This window comes from Anolis carolinensis, chromosome 4 (assembly GCF_035594765.1).
Source record: "Anolis carolinensis isolate JA03-04 chromosome 4, rAnoCar3.1.pri, whole genome shotgun sequence".
Taxonomy (NCBI): domain Eukaryota; kingdom Metazoa; phylum Chordata; class Lepidosauria; order Squamata; family Dactyloidae; genus Anolis; species Anolis carolinensis.
This window is the reverse complement of record NC_085844.1, coordinates 189684083-189703593: the sequence shown is the minus strand read 5'-3', so window position 1 is coordinate 189703593 and position 19511 is coordinate 189684083. Positions and strand designations below refer to the sequence as shown.

General features: G+C 41.9%; 1 protein-coding gene across 2 annotated transcripts in view; it reads left to right on the top strand.

Moving 5' to 3' along the window:
- The window catches only part of celsr2 (cadherin EGF LAG seven-pass G-type receptor 2), a 132528-nt gene that overhangs the window by 21309 nt on the left and 91708 nt on the right, over positions 1–19511 (top strand). For both annotated transcript variants that reach the window (XM_062978412.1, XM_062978411.1), the window contains exon 2: positions 17718–18362. In XM_062978412.1, coding sequence (XP_062834482.1) covers positions 17718–18362 — 645 coding nt within the window. The remainder of the gene's footprint in view (positions 1–17717; positions 18363–19511) is intronic.

Sequence of the window (19511 nt, the reverse complement as noted above, 5' to 3'; positions counted from 1 at the left end):
ATTTGTCTGTATTTGTTGTTGGCCTTCTTGCTTGCACAGACTCAAACCAGGGATTCATGGACTAATCTTAATTGCTTTTGCTGGCCTCTCCTGAATCTATATCCCTAATTAACCCATGTCTGGGCTGTGGAGACATCTTGCAAGTTCTGCACACATATACCCCATGCCGGATTTCATGCTTTGCTATCCTAATGGGATTTTTCGTAGCAAATCCCCCTGGTTTTCCCACAGTTTCTCCCAACAATTACAGAGCTGCATCTGGGGAAGCTGGCTTATCAACAGTGCATTACTGGCATACAGCTTCCTCAGTACTGCTGTACTACTAAAGCCAAGCACACCAAAGGTGCAGGGCATGAATAGTGAAGAGTCCCAAAGCCATTCCCAAATGTCTGTAAGGCTGATATATCATTAATCTCATACATAGTTCCAGTATTTACTGGATATCCCCATATCTTTGTCTCCCTCTGGAATTGAGGGAGAAGGGAAATAAAGAGGATTATTTTGGAGCATCAGTGGATATTATCAGTGAAGTTGATGAAGATTCAGGGGTCCAGATGGTTTGTGGGAGATAGAGGGAATGTGAATTTGGCATCAAGATTTACCATGGGCTTGATGGATGAACAGGAGTTAGGACTGCTGTCGTATGGTCTTTAACATATTTATACAGAAGTAATAGAAACACAAGAGTTGAAAGATGCTACAAGGCCAGCCCCCCCCCCCCCCCCCCGGGCTGCTATTGCCACAAAGTAGGTTAGGGTTGTGGACCTTTTTGGTCTAAGGCTAGATTTTCAATTTGTGATGAGTCCTTGGGAATCATAGGTGCCTTTCACATTGCAGAGTTATATCACTATATTCCATTCTAATTGCCATGAGATCATCTTGTGGAATTCTGAGATCTTCGGTTTGTGCGTATAAGCATCTGAGCCACCTGTCAACTTATGATGACCTTATTAATTTCATAGTGTTTTCTTCCGCAAATGGCACTCAGAGGTGGTTTGCCAACCCCTTTCTTTGAAATATACCATGCTGTATCTGGCATTGGGTGGTGGTCTCTCATAGAAGTACTAACCAGAGCCGACACTGCTCAGCTTCCAAAATCAGACAGGATCTAGTGCCTTTAGTGTGTTTAGGTAGGCACTTCCAGTTAGGGAGGAGTTTTTGGAATTTTCATTCAAAGAGGGGTAATTCCTCATCACACTAAAAGTCCCAGGATAGCAATGACAAGTCATAGTACTATAAGTGTCTAGTGTGAAGCTGTCATTTGGTGCAAAGCATGAGGATAGGACTAAGGGACTAAAGATTGAGATAGGAATAAAATGAGTGAGGCTAGATGTAACTGCTGCCAGTTTGTTAAGAATTTTATACTAATAATATAAAGTAAGGCTCACATTTCGTAGGTGATTTTTGGTCACTCCCAGGTTGCATTTTTGGCCAATTTTCAGCTCAAATTGTGGAAGTACAGCCCGGCAGGAGTGGATGTTGGCTGTTTCCCATTCTTACTTTACTTGGAACTCATTTCTATGAAGCTCTGCTCAGTTCCATGCAATAGCCTCCTGGTTTTTAAGGAAGCATTTCCTGAAAAGAAGCAGCTTTCCATCCTGGTGGGAAACCACTAGAGCCACATCTGGCCCAAGTGGTGGAGGTTTACTCTCCCTGCAGTAGAGGCATTTAGTTTACATTGTATTAGGACAATTTCCCAGGACCTTAATTTTGCACTCACCTGGTGACCAGGCATTAATTCCTGTCTACTACTCCCCTGCAATATCCTTTTGAACCTTACCCTGCCACACATTTTTTAGAAAAAAATATTTTCTTCTATTCAACTGTGGGTTGTATTGAACTGGAAAAGAAGAGGACAGGTGCTAGAGACTGAAATGCGGCTCTGAGGAGGAGTGGATGAGAGCCAGTTCTTCTGACTTGGAAGGCTTTGCAAGTGGGTGGGAGAGTGAGTGGGGGGAACTCCTCTCCCAGATAAAACCTTGGGCCTGGACCTCTGCCAAAGAGAAGGTGGTTTTCCGTCATGGCCTGATAGGAAAAGCTTGGCTCCAGCTGTTGCCATAGCAGCCGCTGCCCTTCAGCAAACAGTGAATAACGGTTGGAAAACCCACATGTAGATTTTTCTGTTAGAAGTCTGGCCTCATGTAGGCAGATGGCCCTGTCCCTTTATAACTTTGGGCTGATGCCGCCTAAATCCACACTGCAGTCATTTCACGCTTCAGCCTCAGGCTTCCCACACATTCTCACCCCTCAAAATACTTCCTGCCACTCAAGTACTTTAGCTTTTTTCCCTTTTTGGAATGAAAAGTTAAATTGGTCAGTGTCAGGTACAAAACACTTAAAAAGAAGCAATTAACTGGCCACTCCTGCCTGGAGTATCTGAGGTATGCATTCACCTCCTTAAGAACCCTTTAGCTGTTGCAAGAACAGCACTCCCAAGTCTAATATTTGCTGCTCTTAGCGACGTCTTATAGGGCCAAGAGTCGAGGAAGGCGGGGTTCTTATCCTGTAGTGCTTGGAATTATGCAGCCATGTAGATGATGTTGGACTGCAAGATCCTTACGCCTCCACTCACGAGCCCTTGCAGATACAGCCAATAGTGAGGAATATTGGATGTTATGGTCCAGCACCTCTGGAAGGGTATGTGATGTGTGGTGAGGATATGATTTGAAGTGCGGGATGATAACTCAAGATCTCTAAGCCATCCTAGGCATCATGGACTTCTACCGAACCATTAGTTGTTCTAACATACTATTGTCTGTTCTGAGGCTGCTTTTGGAGGTTTCAGGGAAAAAATTGAACCAAAGCTCCCAAACTCCAAATGAGGGATAGTGAACAGGATGTTGTCAATACTGAGCCAGGCAGCTGTCAAGAGAAGAGGCAAAGTGACAGAGCCAGTCATTTAGAGCTGATAAATATGCAGGGATGCATCGGAGCCAAAGTCCCTGCCCAAACAGGAAGCATGTGTTGAGCTAACCCAAAGCCTGGAAAAAATTCACTGTTCAGGAAGATGTTCCAAGCTGCCATTCTAATAGTTTGTCATGTAGAGAGGATGCATATGGAACCAAATCACAGCAGCAGCTGCCATAATTGGGCATTTGCCATAATACATGCATCCTCACAAGGCTGTGATGTTGTTTCTCCCCACTTACAAAACCTGACCTTGCCCAAGTCCTCCACACCTGTCTTGGTTGTCCTTATCTTTACCTTGCCACCCCATTCTTGCCCCCTTCCTTTGTCTCATAATTGTTGCATCCTATACTGGAAACAAAAAAGTTGTGTGCTTTCCTGCAAACAAATATCCCTTTCCCACCGTTAGTCTTGTAGGAAGGCAAGGTACAAGTACCAGTAGCCCTTCTATTCTCTTGCCATATGATAATAAACCAAGGTAAGACGGCTTTGATATTTATTTGGGTAGCATACTTCTATTCTGTTTTTTTTACTGATGTTTTTGATGGTAACATTGATAACTTCTGGGATTATGCTGTAAGAACTGACACAAACAAGCAAAATGGGGATTTCCCATATCCTTTAAAAAAAAAACCCAAGAGAGCCTTTAGGAGCATTCTGTTTTCTTTGAATAAATGGACTTGCTGTGAACAGTGTTCATGACTTGAATAATGCAGAGTTAATAATTCAAGCCTCTATAACTCATTAATTTGTTAATGTGCTGTTAATTCACAGTGTTTGAATTTATAATGAAGAAGTCTCTTTAACTTCAATGCAACCTTTAATGTCTCAGAGTCCTTTGTGTTATGAAGTCATGAATTGTGAATCTGTTGCCTACAAAGGTACTGTTTGCTCTGCGGGCACCTTTTCTATAGTGTACCTGCCCTTTGTTTGTGACATACCTTGTTCTGGATTCCATTGGCTGGTTTTTGGAGGGAGGGCTGAAAGTCTATCTTGTTGGACAGAAGATTGGAATCCATGGCCTTTTGGCCCTATTCACCTCTGTTTCCTGACAACGCTTGCATTTTCTTGTATTATGTGTGTGCCTGCCTCTTCAAATTGTGTGTTGATTTATGGTATCCCTGTGAATTTTACAAATGTTTCTTAGTCAAGGAATACTCAGAGGTGGTTTTTTCAGTTTTTTTAACTCGCTATATATCAGCAGATTTGAGAGGGGGGCTTTTTGCCTTCAAGCAGTCTATTTACTTATGGTGACCCCATGGATTTCATAAGGTTTTTGTAGAAAAGGAGAATTCGGAAGTGTTTTCTCAGTCCTTTCTGTGAAATACAGCCCATGGTCCCTGGTATTTATTTATTTATTTATTTATTTACAGTATTTATATTCCGCCCTTCTCAGGGCGACTCAGGGCGGATCACATTGCACATATCAGGCAAACATTCAATGCCTTTAACATAGAACAAAGACAAGACAAACATAGGCTCCGAGCTGGCCTCGAACTCATGACCTCTTGGTCAGAGTGATTGGTCTCAGCTGACTGCAGCTGGCTGGCTGGTCTCCCATTCATTCTCACACTGTAGAATCAATACTAACCAGGGCTGACCTTGCTTAGCTTCCAAGACCAGATGGAATATCTAAAAAAGTATGCTGGCATGAATCTGTAGTATGCTTCCAATATGTTTCCTTATGATTCAGGTGTGTTACATACTTTGACTTCAAAACGTATAGTTTTTACTTATTTATGCAGGATAGGGATGGGAATTGGTGGCTCACTGGGGATTGTTAGATCATAATTCCCATTATCCCTCGCCATCCTCTCTCTATATAGTAAGATGACAGGAAGTTGCTATTCCCAAATATCTGGGAGGACTGTATGTTCCCCACCCTGAATGTGAGAATTCAAGATGCTATAGGTAAACATCTGTCTGTACCACAGACTAACCTTTATTCATATTTGAGTGGAAGAGGTATCTGCTGTTAGTGTACTATAAGAGGAAATATTGATTTGACGAGTGTCCTGCCTTTACCCAAAGGACACCCAGATGTTTTACTATCCTGTGGGAGGCTTCTTTCATGTCCCTGCATGGGAAGCTGGAGCTGACAGATGGGAGCTCACCTTGCTCCATGGATTCGAACAGCTGAGCTTTCGGTCAGCAATCCTGCTGGCACAAGGGTTGTCTGATGGATTCAGGTGCCCATATCCTCTAAGCTTGATTGGTGCTTCTACAGAATGCTGCAGTAGGGTCTGGTGAAAACTGAGGCTCAGTAGAGTCCAAGTGTAGTAATTAAAAGTACTGTTGGCTTTTGTTTTATCCTCATGTCTAGATTGGTGGATTGCTATCCTTACATTGCTTTTCTCCTTTAAAATTAATTTTCCATCTTCCTTCAATCCACTTGAGGTGTGTTTTGAATTCCATTCCTTATGTTTATTCAGTAGGAAATACTCCTACCGTTCGTCATTTACTTAAGTTTCCATAGTCACAGGCAGGTTACAATGGCTTTGAGATGAAGAAGGTAAGAATGCTTGTTCAGATAATTCCCCGAGTAGCCCAAATATTGGATTCCTCCTCCAATTGTCTTCTGAAACAGCTTATATAGATGCGTTGTAGACACATTGTGGATCCCCAGGCACAGAGAATGTAACCTGTTCAGTTTTTGCATGGTACTCACAAGGTTGGAGGATGCTCTGCTTTTCTTAACCATGTAGCCCAATACATAGCTAACTTATAAACTGTCAAGTGAGCCATTGTTTCCCATCCTTCGCCATGCTCATATTTCCCTTTTCCTCATAGACATAGTCTACTGCATCTAGTCTTGCAACAATGCCTCTTTTGGTTTTATGTCTGAAGGGGGGGGGGGGAAAGTGCAGATGCTTTGTTAGCAGTAGTTTCCATGGAGACACTGAGGCCGTATTGAGGCAGCCATCTTTTCCCGAAAAAAAAGGCAGGAGGGGGTATAATAGGAGAGAATTCAAGTTCACCTTTGTTCTCCAACAGCAGGGGCTCCATTAACAAGACAGTTCAGCAGAGGCTAGTCCTGTGGGTCAGAGGCAAGGCTCAAAGGCGGGCAGCTGTGAAGGGGAAGGTAGTTTGGTGTACTTTGCCATCTGTGTTTTTCTGTGTTTTGCAGATAATCTGAGAAACAAGTGGTAAACCCAAACCCAGCCTGAATTGGTCCTTACTTACTGGTTTTATTTTAAAAGAGAAAGGTCAGATGTCTCTTGCTGTAATGTGACATGTGTTTTCTCTGGATGGATTTCTTGAGGAAAGTTACAAACAAAGGGTTCATCCACATGGTTGAATCAATACAGTTTGACACCACTTTAATTCCCATGAATCAATGCTTTGGAATCATGGGACTTGTAGTTTTACAAGGTCCCTAGCCTTCTCTGTCAAAAAGTGCTGGTGCCTCATCAAACCATAACTTCCATACATTGAACCATGGTAACTAAAGTGATGTCAAACTGCATTAACTCTACAGCAGTGGTTCTTAACCTGAGGTCCCCAGATGTTTTGGCCTCCAACTCCCAGAAATCCTAATAGCTGGTAAACTGGCTGAGATTTCTGAGAGTTGTAGGCCAAAAACGTCTGGGGAGCCCAGGTTGAGAACCACTGCTCTACAGTGTAAATATACCCAGATTCTTGAGGAATGATACTCACAGTGTATTTTGGACATCCGTTTGTCACAGTTGTAAAACCCAGTAGTAGTCAGGGATGGTTAATCTGGCTATTCACTGGTAGAGTAAAGTTACTCCTTTGCCAACCTCTGGGAAAATTGATAGCCTTCAATTTAGACAAGAGTCAAGCAAAGACCTTAGATTAGCTGGCTTCCTAATCACATGTGAATATATAACTAGTGTTGTTGGTGCTATTGTGTGTCTTCAAGTTTAATCCGAGCTATGGCAACCCTATCATGGAGTTTTCTTGGCAAGATTTATTCAGAGAAGATTGTTCATTTGTAGTTTTACAATGTCTTTAGCCTGCCAGATAATACCAGTAAACTACCATTCCCAGCACTGAACCATGGCAATTAGAGTAGTCTCAAACTGCATTGATTCTAGAGTGTGGATTCACCCATTGTTAGCTCTAGATGGTCCAAAATCCGATCTTTCTTGATTGGACTGCTCACCTTTTCCATGTATAGAATAGCCGAGAACTTTCCTCACTCAGCAGAAAGAATATCAACTAGCTTTTCAGTGCAACTTGTTGATTAAACAGTCTAGGAAACGGTTGGAAAGGAGGAAGGGATATCCCATCCTGGTCAGGCGGCGTACATTCTGTGTGCTTCAGAAGCTCCTAGCTTTTCTCTCTTCCTAGACAGAAATTTTCATTAAACGTTCAACAAGATTGTTTTCAAAGGGTAACAAAACTTAATTACTATTGCTGATGGTGTTAGCATTATAATTAACATTAGTTGGCTCAGCAGAGTTACTACAATGTTGGTGTGTTTATCCACCAGCCAAAATTATCTGGTGGCATTTGCTTATTACCAGGGTGTTGGTCATGTGTCTACAAATGCAAGGGGAGGGGTAAACATTCAACAAGCCGCTACTGGCAATGCTTAATTCAACAAGAGGAGGGAAGATTGATGTTCTAGGCAGGGAAGAAATGAACTAATCTGTGAGCAGCCAATCTCTATGGTGAGGCACTTGGTTACTCAGGTTGCCCTCCTGGGATAAGTTCTGTGAAGCTGAGCAAAGAAGAGGATCAGCTATCATATAGGGTAGCCTTTCTCCTCCAAACATCTTCCATATGTGCTGGAGTTCAAATTTTGTATTCCCCATCTCCCAGTGGGAGTTGTAGTCTAATTTTTATTTACAGCATTTATTTACAGCATAGTCTAACACAGCTTGAGACCACCAAGTTAGGAAATTGTGGTTCAGAGTTTTTCTGCTGATGTGTCCTGTTGCTTTCATCATGCTCCATAACACATCCTGAATCAAATCGATAGGAAGAGCACAGCAGTTATTACCCTGGGAAAGTATTGCCATCTACAACATGATCCCAAACATACCAAGCAAAATACTTGATTCTTACTTCCTCCATGCAGCAAAGCCAATGCTCTCTTTGACATGCCTTTGGACCATTGGAGATATTTTCACTGAGCATTTCCCTTACTACTGGCCACTAGCTTCTGTTTTTGCCAGAAGGGATTTTCTGTCATGCATGATTGGCTACTTTCCCTGCAAAGTACAGTCACCTCTCCAAATCCATTGGGGTTAAGGGCACAGGGCCCAAGGTGAAAGTGAGAAACTATGAGTAAAGAAATTGCTTTTACCTGAGAAAACCCCTCTCTAGGCATTTCCAGGTCTTCTAGCATATCTCTGTGGTCAATTTCCACTGGCAACTGACTGTGGAATTATATTGGAAGATCTAATGATCCTTAGAGAGATGTTTTTTCTAGAAATCTATTGGTTCTCCATTATGAGTGGAGGAAGCTGACAATAAAGACCACATGGGAAGAGCTAGAGATTCCTTGAGAGAATCCATGAATCATCAACTCTGCAAAAGTTAAAAACAGAACTATAGAGGGATGACTGTACTATCCCATGTGTCGTACCCCAGGGCTGCATGAACACCTTGAAAACCACACTGGAGCCCAGAATATAAGTAATCAAGCAGTTTATTGAAGATTATATGTAAGAACAAGCAATAAAGTTCAAAGTCAATGCAGTAGATGAATCCACCAAACAATGTACTTATCTGTCCTTAATGGAAGTCCAAGAAAGTCTCTCAAAGTTATAATCCAAACAGGAACTGTGCTAAGTCCCACAAGGCAGCAAATATAGTCCACACAAAGTTCACTTTCCAGCAGGAAACAGCAGGAAGCCACAAGGTACAAGAAGAAGACTCAAGGTAATCCAAGAATTGTAATCCACACAGCATGGAGTCAGCAAGGTCCAACTGGAAACAAGGTACCACAAAGCAAGAGACACTTGAAATCCACAAGGCAAAATCTTGGCTGGAATATCACGGAAACAAGAGCACAAAGACAGAGATCTTTCTCACTTGAATAGCAAAGTTGACACCTCTGCAATACACAGGGAGCCAGGAATATTTAAGGAGAATTCAAGGCTGTATTTCAAATGGGATCTGGAGAGTGCAGTTCTTTCTCATGTGAAAGTTGCTCATTAGCGCGTCTGTGAACCAAACACTGGCTCCGTCTCAGAGCCTCTCTTTCGGTTCGGCTTTGCGTAAACATTCTCCATCTATCAAAATCATCAATCTTTCCTTCTAGCTTAACAAGCCCATTTGGCTGAACTGTCCTTGACTGGCCCTTGGAATGTTCATCCCCGGTTTCAGCATCCTCTGCAGAAACCAATTCAGGTGCCTGCAAGTGCATTGCAGGCCTATAGTCAAAGTCTTATATAGGGCCAAAGTCTGATTCTGACTCCAAATTGGGCTGAGCTACAACACCATGCTTCTGCTAGATTCTTGCATTCCCAGGACTCTCTCTCTGCTTTTGACCATTTAATCCAAGGCATTCTGTTCCATAATCCAGCCTTGACTCCCTGAAACATGAGTCTTTTGTATATAAGTTTGTGTGATTCATTACTTGAATGCCCATCACTGCTAATTTCTGCTAACTGCTTCCTGAAATGGGCAGTCATATGAGGACCAATGGAATTTATTTCATGGATGGAGTCAAGCACTTGCCAGGTGAGATGTGGCAACCCAAGGATTCTGGAGCACATGCTTTCATATTCTTTCCTCCTCCCTTCTTGGGTTGAATAGTTGGACTCTTGTTAGTTCTCTAAATTTTCACCTTCCCTGCCAGAGATTATTTGGTTGCAACCATCTCCTCCCTTCCAAAGTTGTGGCTCCAAGGCCCCAAGATGTTGTCTTCTCCATGAGGTGGAAAACATTACCTTCTTTGTTGGGCCAGAAGTGAAGTTACTGTAAACTGTGATTATTGTTTAATCTATGACTAAAACGGTTATTCTGTGGCCAACCAAGATGACATAAAAGATATGAGTTTGCATAATATCAGCATAATATTCATGTTTATAGATAAAGAAAGTAATACAATATTGTATCATCTCACCATAGTGAGGAACATGTTGACAAGTTAGCTTGTCTGCCTGAACTGTCTGCTGTCCAGTGCTGACTGTTTTTATGGTTCTGATCTGGACAGCCTTTCAAATAGGGGAAACCTTCAAACCAAGCACTGGCCTTTGTATATGAATAGTAGCCACCAGTACCCTACTCTACCTTTTTAGAGATTCTCAGTGGAGAGTTTAAAAGTATCGTTAATTTTTCCAGAAACAATTTAACATCTAGCCTAACAAAGAGATCTGAAGCAGTACTTTTCAAGCAGTCTGATGTGGCTAACTTGCATTTCCACCCCCACCCCCCATTTGTGAGGGAACAGTATTGTATTTGTACTATATTGTTACTATTCTTTGCATAGTTTCCTTGAAAATCCCTGTGACCTGTAGCTGTTGACCAAACATTCACTTTGAGTATTATTGTTCTAGAGAACTCCAAACTCTGCTCACTTGGTTGCGTGCCTTCAAGATATTTCTGCCTTATGGGGACCCTAAAGTGCACATATCATAGAGCTTCCTTTTTGAGATTTGTTAGAGATGGATTGTCTTTGCCTTTTCCTCAGACTGAAAGAGTGCAACTTGCTCCCTGGGTTCTCCATGGCTAAGTGTGGTTGGTGTCTAGAATTGTAGGTAAATACTGTATCACACTGGCTCTCACTTTGCTTGTTCCTAATACAAATGTGAATATTGGAATTTTTCAGCTGGATCAACCCAGGTAACTTGGATGGGGCCAACTTCTGATTAGACCTGTAAGGGATTTTTGTTGTTGCTGTGTGCCATCCAATAATTTCCAACTTACAGTTATCCTATCACAGGATTTTCTTGGGTTGTGATAATAGGGCCAGGAGTAGATTTCCATTTTGGCCTAAAATTCCCTGTAGTTTCTAGTAGTAAAGGACTACTATTCTGGGTCCCAGCTTTACCTCCTTTGTAGCAGATTTTCCCCAACCTAGCTAGTAGCTATATTTCTGAACCAGGCCCTGAGAGCTGCTGCTATGGGCATTTAGTTTTTCAGCAAGTACAGTTAAATGTGAAATGTAACCAAAGTGGAGCTGGGTGGGAGCTGAGGCACTTTCCCAAGGGAATTCCTCTACATGGGGGTGCCACCAATAGGCTCCTGGAATCTACTCAAGCACCGGATTCTTGCCATTGCTCAGATTAAGGCAGTGAATTATTAACAGGATTTCACTGAACAAGAGGACTAAATAAGAGCAACTGCAAACTGCTTTGAAAGTGTGAGGAGAGGGAGGCTGGGGAAAAGGCAGTACTGTCTGAGATGGGCAATATCCAGATTTTCTCTCATCTGTTTTGGGGCAGGGAGGAGTGATGCCCCCCTCCGTTTCATTGGGTATTTCGTCCCCTTGTTTTTATTATTCTCTTTTACACTCTTAGAGGTATAACAGGCTGCACCGAAGGCCCCCCCCCCCCCCCAATGGAGAACTGAAGCTGTGAGGAAGGAACTGTGTATTTCTGCATATAAGAAGAGGATGGGGAAATGGTTTTGCATTCATTATGGCTTAATAGACTATCATGGGAATCAATATTCCAACAAGGGACAGTTCACCATGTCTGCAAAGGCAGCTTTATTCAAGCTTGCATTCACCAGGCTTTGGGTGTGATTGTTGTAGCTGTTGTTGTGGTTATAATTGCAGGGTCTTAATTTTATTTGACACCATCAATTTCCGTGTGCTTTACAGAGCTGTGTGAGGAAAACGAAAGGCCTCATCCACAAAGAGCTTACTTGTAGAAGGAGGAAATTGAGAGGGAAAAGAGAAATAAGAACTTGGTTTATTTATTTATTTTTAATGTGTGTGAATACAACATCAACAAAAAGAAAAGCAAACTAAAAAAAGGAAGACAAAAGAAAATATCCAGGGCCCTTCCACACTGGCCTTTATCCCAGGATCTGATCCCAGATTATCTGCTTTAAACTGGAATATATGAGTTTCCAATGCCAGATAACCTGGGATCTGATCCTGGGATAAAAAGCAGTATGAAAGGTCCCCCATTCACAATGACATTAATGAGTGTCAAACAATGCTTGATTATGGGTATAGGTTAGAGCTGTAGTTCAGTCGTTCCGAGGCCAGTTTCCCTTCCCAGACTTTCCATAGTGTGCATCACCCTAGAAGATGCATTGTCCAAAAGTCAATCTTCAGTTGCAAGGAACAAGGGCCCTTTTCTTGTTCATAAGAATAATTTCATTCCCTAGATAATTCCAAGAATATAGAAAATTGAGGGGGCTTCTGGGAGTCACAGGATTGCATGAAGACCAGTGAAGGATAGATAGTAAATGATTATATTTTTAGTCTTGAAATGCAAGGAAGATTGCTAGGTCATGTCACAGCCCCTGAGATTTCAGAGCCAAGAACTGCGATCTAGGAGTAGGAACAACTCCATCGTGAAATTATAAGTGACTGACCTTGGTGCTGTTGAAAGGGCAGCCCTTGGAGATAGGATTAAGCATGATATCTTAAGCGCTAATCACAGTTGCATAGAGTATGGTATTTAGACTAGTCTGATACATGCATGTAAACTTTCTAAGGCCATGTGCTTGCATTGAAATCACTTCACTTTGCCCTGAGAATTGACAAAGAGGGTTCACAGTGTGAGGGTCAGGCCCTGAAACCTGGCAACTCTTAGGGGCAAGTGTTTTGACAACTATTCAAGCATGAAGAGGTCATTTGGTGACATCCATATTTTAAACTTCTTGGTAATATAATTTCATAGTACATGAACATCCGCACATAGAAATTATTTTTTTCTAAAACAAGATTAATACAGATCATAACTTTTTACTAAAAGAAAACCATCACAGAGCATAATCACATCATATGCCTCAAAGCGGCATTACTGATATTTCATTGCCAACATCTGGCAGAACTAGCCAGCTGCTTGGGTTTTAGAATAAATCCTGAGTAGGAGTTTACCCTCTTAGCTTGAAAGCCCTCCCAAGCAGGATCCTGGAATGCCTGTACAAATCTAGGGAGGATTGGTTGTAATGGAGGAATGGTTGTGGGTTGCTGTTACCATCAAAGAAGACATTATTCTGGCTTTACATCATCCAGAAGCTTGTGTCCCACCCATCCACATCTTAGGAGAGTTGTACCAGCCACAACAGAATGCGGGCATGTATGTGTCTGTTTATGGGGTTCTTGTTCCTATGTGTCGAATTTTGTTGCCTGGGAGCATGCCAATTCTATATTGTAAATCACCTTCAATTCCTACTGAGCAATTTGTGGGTGGCTCCAGCTTTGTGGCTAATAACAGGATGACCTGGGTTTCTTCCTCCTGCTTCCTGTTCAAGCATTTCACTTGTTTTCCCTCTCTGCTTTCTCACTGAATGAGCCAAAACACTGGACAGAAACAAAATCTCTTTCCTGTCTTTGTTTACTTTTGACTACCTGTTCAACTTTTACAGCTGGTGTTTTTGGAGACTTGTATTTTCATTGGATGTGAACTGATCTTTTCTGATATTTTAGTGAAGTCAGCACCAGGGTGATGGTTCCTGGGTATAAACCTCCATTTATTATAATATCATCATCATCATCATCATCATCATCATCATTTAATTACTTATTAATCGCCCTCCATCCACGATGCTCTAGGTGATTTACAAGATAAAATTGTAAAGGATAAAAATACATACATACAAATATTGATTAAAAATATTAAAATGGATTAAAAGCTCTAGTAAAGAGCCATGTCTTGAGTGCTAGGGTAAAAGGCCCCAACTCACGCATGGCTCTCATATAGGGCGGCAAGGCATTCCATAAGGCAGGGGCAGAAACAGAAAAAGCTCTGCGCCTGGTCCTTTCCAAGTGCACTTCTCTAGGACCTGGTACATAGAGTAAGTCTCGTTGGGATGGTCGTTGCGACCTCCGATGATGGGAGAAGGAGAGACGGTCCCTAAGATACGATGGGCCCTGGCCGTAAAGAGTTTTAAAGGTCAGGACTAGCATCTTATATAGACCACGGTAATCAGTTGGAAGCCAATGCAGATGCTGCAGCACTGGTGTTATGTGGCATTTCATGGGTGTTCTTGTGAGTAGCCTGGCTGCCGCATTCTGAACAATACGGAACTTTTGGGTCGTGGACATCGGAAGCCCAACATACAAGGCGTTGCAATAGTCCAGCCTAGACGTGACCATGGCATGGATGACTGTTGCCAGAGCCTCATCAGATAGATAGGGTGCCAGTTGCCTCGCTTGTCGTAGATGGAAAAAGGCCTGTTTGCTGGCCTATGTGTAATAAATGTTATTTTTGTGACTATCTTTTAGCCAGTTGCTGCTAACAATTGGTGGACATGTTTGTTCTGCTTCCTCCTGACAAATCATTTCACTTCCAAGAACATCGTCTGAACTCATTGTAAATTGGGTTGCTCTGAGTTTTCCAGGCTGTATGGCTATGTTCCAGAAGCATTACCTCCTGATATTTCACCCACATCTATGAGGTCACAACCTCTGAGGATGCCTGCCATAGATGTGGGCAAAACATCAGGAGATAATACTTCTGGAACATGGCCACACTTCCCGGAAAATGCACTGGCCACTTCGACAACTCATTGTAAATTGTTCAAAAACAAAAGGAAAGGAAATGTAGTCATCTTTGCACCAGCCAAAGGCAAATATCTGTGATAATTCATGTTGTATCTATCTTCCATTGTTGTTGTGTATCTTCAAGTCATTTCTGACTTATGGTGATCCTAAGGTGAACTTGTCATGGGATTTTTTTAAGAGTATTTGTTTGGATGGGGAGGGGTTTTGGATTTTCCTTCCTCTGAGGTTGAGAGAGTATGACTTGTCTAAGGTCATCCAGTAGGTTCCATTGCCAAGCAAGGATCTGAATGTTGACCTCCGATTGTAATCTAAAAATAGTATACCACGCTGACTCTTAGATGTTGAAGTTTAGAAAATAGATGTCAACACTGAAAGGACTTTGTTGAATTCACAAGAGTGAATTCACAGGAAAGTGACATTTTTTGTTGCTCTCATATTTACATTTTGAAATCTCAGATTCTTTCCACCCCAATTTTAAGTTTAATAATTCTAATAAAAAATAGAATTGTAATGAACATTTCTAATGAAACTAGGGACGGACTCCCCCCCCCCTCCCCAGACACACACACACAAACATATGACTGCTTCCGAACAGCTTTACTGGCACTCTGGTATTTCACTGAGAGAAAATAATTTGTAATGGTAAGATGGAAGTCATCCGCACATCTCATCTCATTCCTTGAAGTCCTGAACAACAAAGTGTTCTGTGGCACCTTGAAGAATAACACGTTTTTATGTCAAATAAACCTGTTACCTTTGAGGCAAAGCAAGGATCTCTGTTATTTTTGCTGCGGCAGGTTATCCCCCACAGTGGATTTTTAATAATGATCGTTTTGCCACATTGTCACCAGACAGATCTGAAACTGTGGCCAAGTAGTGACACCAAAACTCAGCAGTGGCAGTCAGATACAGAATACAGCGATTTAACAATGTCAGATACAGCCAGCTATCTTGGGTGAAACAGTAGAGTCACATTTGTCAATATGTACTCCTGTAAAAATTGTTCAACTTGTGTGACCAATGGGTTTTCTGATCCATAAGTGGATCTCAAGCTAGACTGAAAGTACAGTCTGAATTCTTACAAACATTTGGCAGTGAACAAGAAAATACACAGAAGTTTTTTTTCTCTGCCAAAGAAGAACTCTGAGAAAACTGCTTCTGTGCCCCCTTCCTCAGCCATCTTATTAAATGATTCTGACCTCTTGCAGAAGAGAGGGGGCCCTCAGTTCCTTTTACAGGAGGAGTTTCATTAATGAGATGGCAGTTGGATAATGGGAGCAGGTCACAATAGCAAGAATAGGCAGCAAGAAAGGAATGGAGCACAAGAGAAGGAGTATGAGACCTCTGCTTGCAGGCAGGAATGGCCAGCAGTGTGAAATAGCAACAAAAGAGTGCAGATCTATGTACTGTGGTTGCAAACAGTGAAAATTGACAGTACTCCATGAGAATATTGTTTGTGGGAGTTGGCATAAATTGATTCCTTTTACTATTCTGGTTGTGTGTGTGTGTGTGTTTTAATTGCATCATATGATACAGCTAAAGATCAGTCTCTGTGGTTTTACATATAGGCATTCCTTAAATGTTTAAGGGGCCTTGAATATATGTGGCAAACATGCTCCTGAGATGTGCAGTTGCCTGGAGCTTCTGGGGATATTCTTCTATTTTGTAGACAACACAGATGATGGCTTTCCGAAGAGCCAGCATTAACAATGTAATTGTGCATTTAATTCCTCATTCATTTCACTGCTGACAATTCCCTCACCCCTGTACACAGAGATGTGTATTTTATTTATACAGTAGAGTCTCACTTATGCAACACTCGCTTATCCAACATTCTGGATTATCCAACGCATTTTTATAGTCAATGTTTTCAATACACCGTGATATTTTGGTGCTAAATTCGTAAATGCAGTAATTACTACATAGCATTACTGCATACTACTACTACTTTTTCTGTCAAATTTGTTGTTAAACACGATGTTTTGGAGCTTAATTTGTAAAATCATAACCTAATTTGATGTGTAATAGGCTTTTCCTTAATCTCTCCTTATTATCCAACATATTTGCTTATCCAATGTTCTGCCGGCCCGTTTATGTTGGATAAGTGAGACTCTACTGTACTTGTAATTCTGTATAATGCTTTGTGCCTAAAATGAGTAATTTCACAAGAAAGAAGTTATTAAATATTTGCTAGTTTTTAAGGTGAACACAGGACTTGTTGTTTCTGTTGCAATATACAGTAGAGTCTCACTTATCCAACACTCGCTTATCCAACGTTCTGGATTATCCAACACATTTTTTTAGTCCATGTTTTTGAAAACATGCCAATGTGAGTAGATCAATAGGTACCGCTCCAGCGGGAAGGTAACGGCGTTCCATGCAGTCATGCCGGCTACATGACCTTGGAGGTGTCTACGGACAACGCCGGCTCGTTGGCTTAGAAATGGAGATGAGTACCAACCCCCAGAGTCAGACATGACTAGACTTAACGTCAGGGGAAACCTTTACCTTTTAAAAAATCTTTCAATACATCATGATATTTTGGTGCTAAATTCGTAAATACAGTAATTACTACGTAGCATTACTGCTTACTGAACTACTTTTTCTGTCAAATTTGTTGTATAATATGATGTTTTGGTGCTTAATTTGTAAAATCATAACCTAATTTGATGTTTAATAGGCTTCTCCTTAATCTCTCCTTATTATCCAACATATTCTCTTATCCAATGTACTGCCGGCCCATTTATGTTGGATAAGTGAGACTCTACTGTAACTACTTTTTGAAAATTGGTCTGTAGTTACCATCTGGCTGGGTTTAGCCTGTGAAACAATGGAGTTTGAACTGCATTATATGAGCCTACACTGGCCATATAATACAGTTCGAACTGCATTGTTTTGCAGTGTAGATCCAGCCCAAGTCTCCACCTTTTCCTTGTTGAAAGATGTGAGAACATACAATTCATGAAGGACCAGGAATGGCCATGTTTAGGCCAGGAAATGTTCTTATGCCAGTTCCTTCTTTCGCCAAGAGAAGAGCATTCAATTTGTTATGCATTTCTTACCCTGTTTTTGCTACAGTGAATGTTCATTCTTCTTCCTATCATACAAGACATTTTAGAAGTTGCCCCCACAGGCTGTCTTCCACATTGCTTTTCTCTGTGCTATGAAATCAGCAATTAACTCATTGTCTTCTACCTTTCTGCAGATGGGATCCACAGTGTGGCTGCGCAGTGCATGCTCCAGGTGACCATCATCACAGATGAGATGTTGACCAACAGTATCACCCTGCGCCTAGAGAACATGTCTCAGGAGCGTTTCCTTTCCCCACTGCTGGCCCTCTTCCTTGAAGGAGTGGCAATGGTGCTGTCTGTTCCTCGTGAACATGTTGTCCTTTTCAACATTCAGAATGACTCTGATGTGCAGGCTGCCCACATCCTCAATGTCAGCCTGTCAGTCTTGTTGCCAGATGGGGCCTATGGTGGACACTATATTCCTTCAGAAGACCTTCAGGAAAGGCTGTACCTCAACCGCACACTCTTGGCTGCCATTTCGGAGCAGCGGGTTCTGCCCTTTGATGACAACATTTGTTTGCGGGAGCCTTGTGAGAATTACATGCGCTGCGTCTCAGTGCTGAAGTTTGACAGCTCTGCACCTTTCATTGCCTCTAAAACAATTCTTTTCCGTCCTATACACCCTGTCAATGGTCTGCGTTGCCGCTGCCCACTAGGTTTCACTGGGGATTACTGTGAAACTGAGATTGACCTCTGTTATTCTAACCCCTGTGGCAACAATGGATACTGCCGAAGCCGTGAAGGAGGATACACCTGCGAGTGTCAAGAGGGCTACACAGGTGAGTGATGGTCGGGAGAAGGAGGCTAATCAGAGAAGAGAACTATAAAGTGGGTTCTGCTAATACTGCTCTGGGTATCTGGAATCTTTGTCTCCTTTATTTGAAGAACACATATCCGTGTCCATAATAGTTTTGTTATTATCCTTGTCAAAAGGGCCCCAAAATGCATACAGCCCTTTGGGAGCACCAGATATGTCCTTCAGGAAATATATCATTGAAAATATGTTGAGGTGAGGCACTGGAAGGAGACAGAAAACTGACTTGATGTTGAAGGTATGGTGTCTTCATGATGTCCAAGAGTATGTAGGTGGTCAACCAAAGTTCTAGTGTGTGATGTCATAGCTTTTGGTTTCATGTGGCTTAACCTCTACAAGAGTTGGGAACAAGAATTGTAGAAACAATATCTCTCCATAGCTTCTGTGTTTTCAGTTTTCAGTGACTTGAATCTGAACTCATTTCAATTTCTCTTCCCTCCAAGCTCATGCCTGAGGAAGAGATCTAATGATTTCAAAAACTTGCATATATTTATGAGCTTTTTTTTTTTTTGGGTGACTGATAAAGGCATTTCCAAGATGTGTGTGGAGTGGTGGTGTCTTTTATCCCCAAATGACCTGTATGGATATTCTGCTTGGACTGATTGTCATCGTGACCTTTGCAACTTCTGTGACTTTGCTCATTTATGTTCAGTATTGTCCATTAGACTGAAGGATGGGCATTTGTCCAATGTCTGCCTTGTAGTGAGCTTCATGGCTTGTAAATCTCACGACACCACTTTAAGAATGGTATTTTTCCCCTCTGAGGTATGGCAATATGGCATTGTATTTGTTAATACCTGGCTCTTGGAAGTGGTGTGCAGCTTTCATCCATATACCATCTAGTTTCTGGGCATTTGCCACCTGCTTTGAGACCTATTTTCATATCTGTAACACTGAACCTAAGAAGTAACATCTGCAGTCAATAATACAAAATTCTGTTCCCATTATCCCCACCCCATCCCAGTGTGAGGAGAAAGCCCAGGATATATGAGACAAGAAGATGCATTATTGCCACCTCTCTTGCTTCAGAAAATCAGTTAGAAAGTGGTCATCTATCAGGCTTTTGTACTATGTTGCTAACCAGTCATTCCTCAAGGCACATTCCACAGGTGTG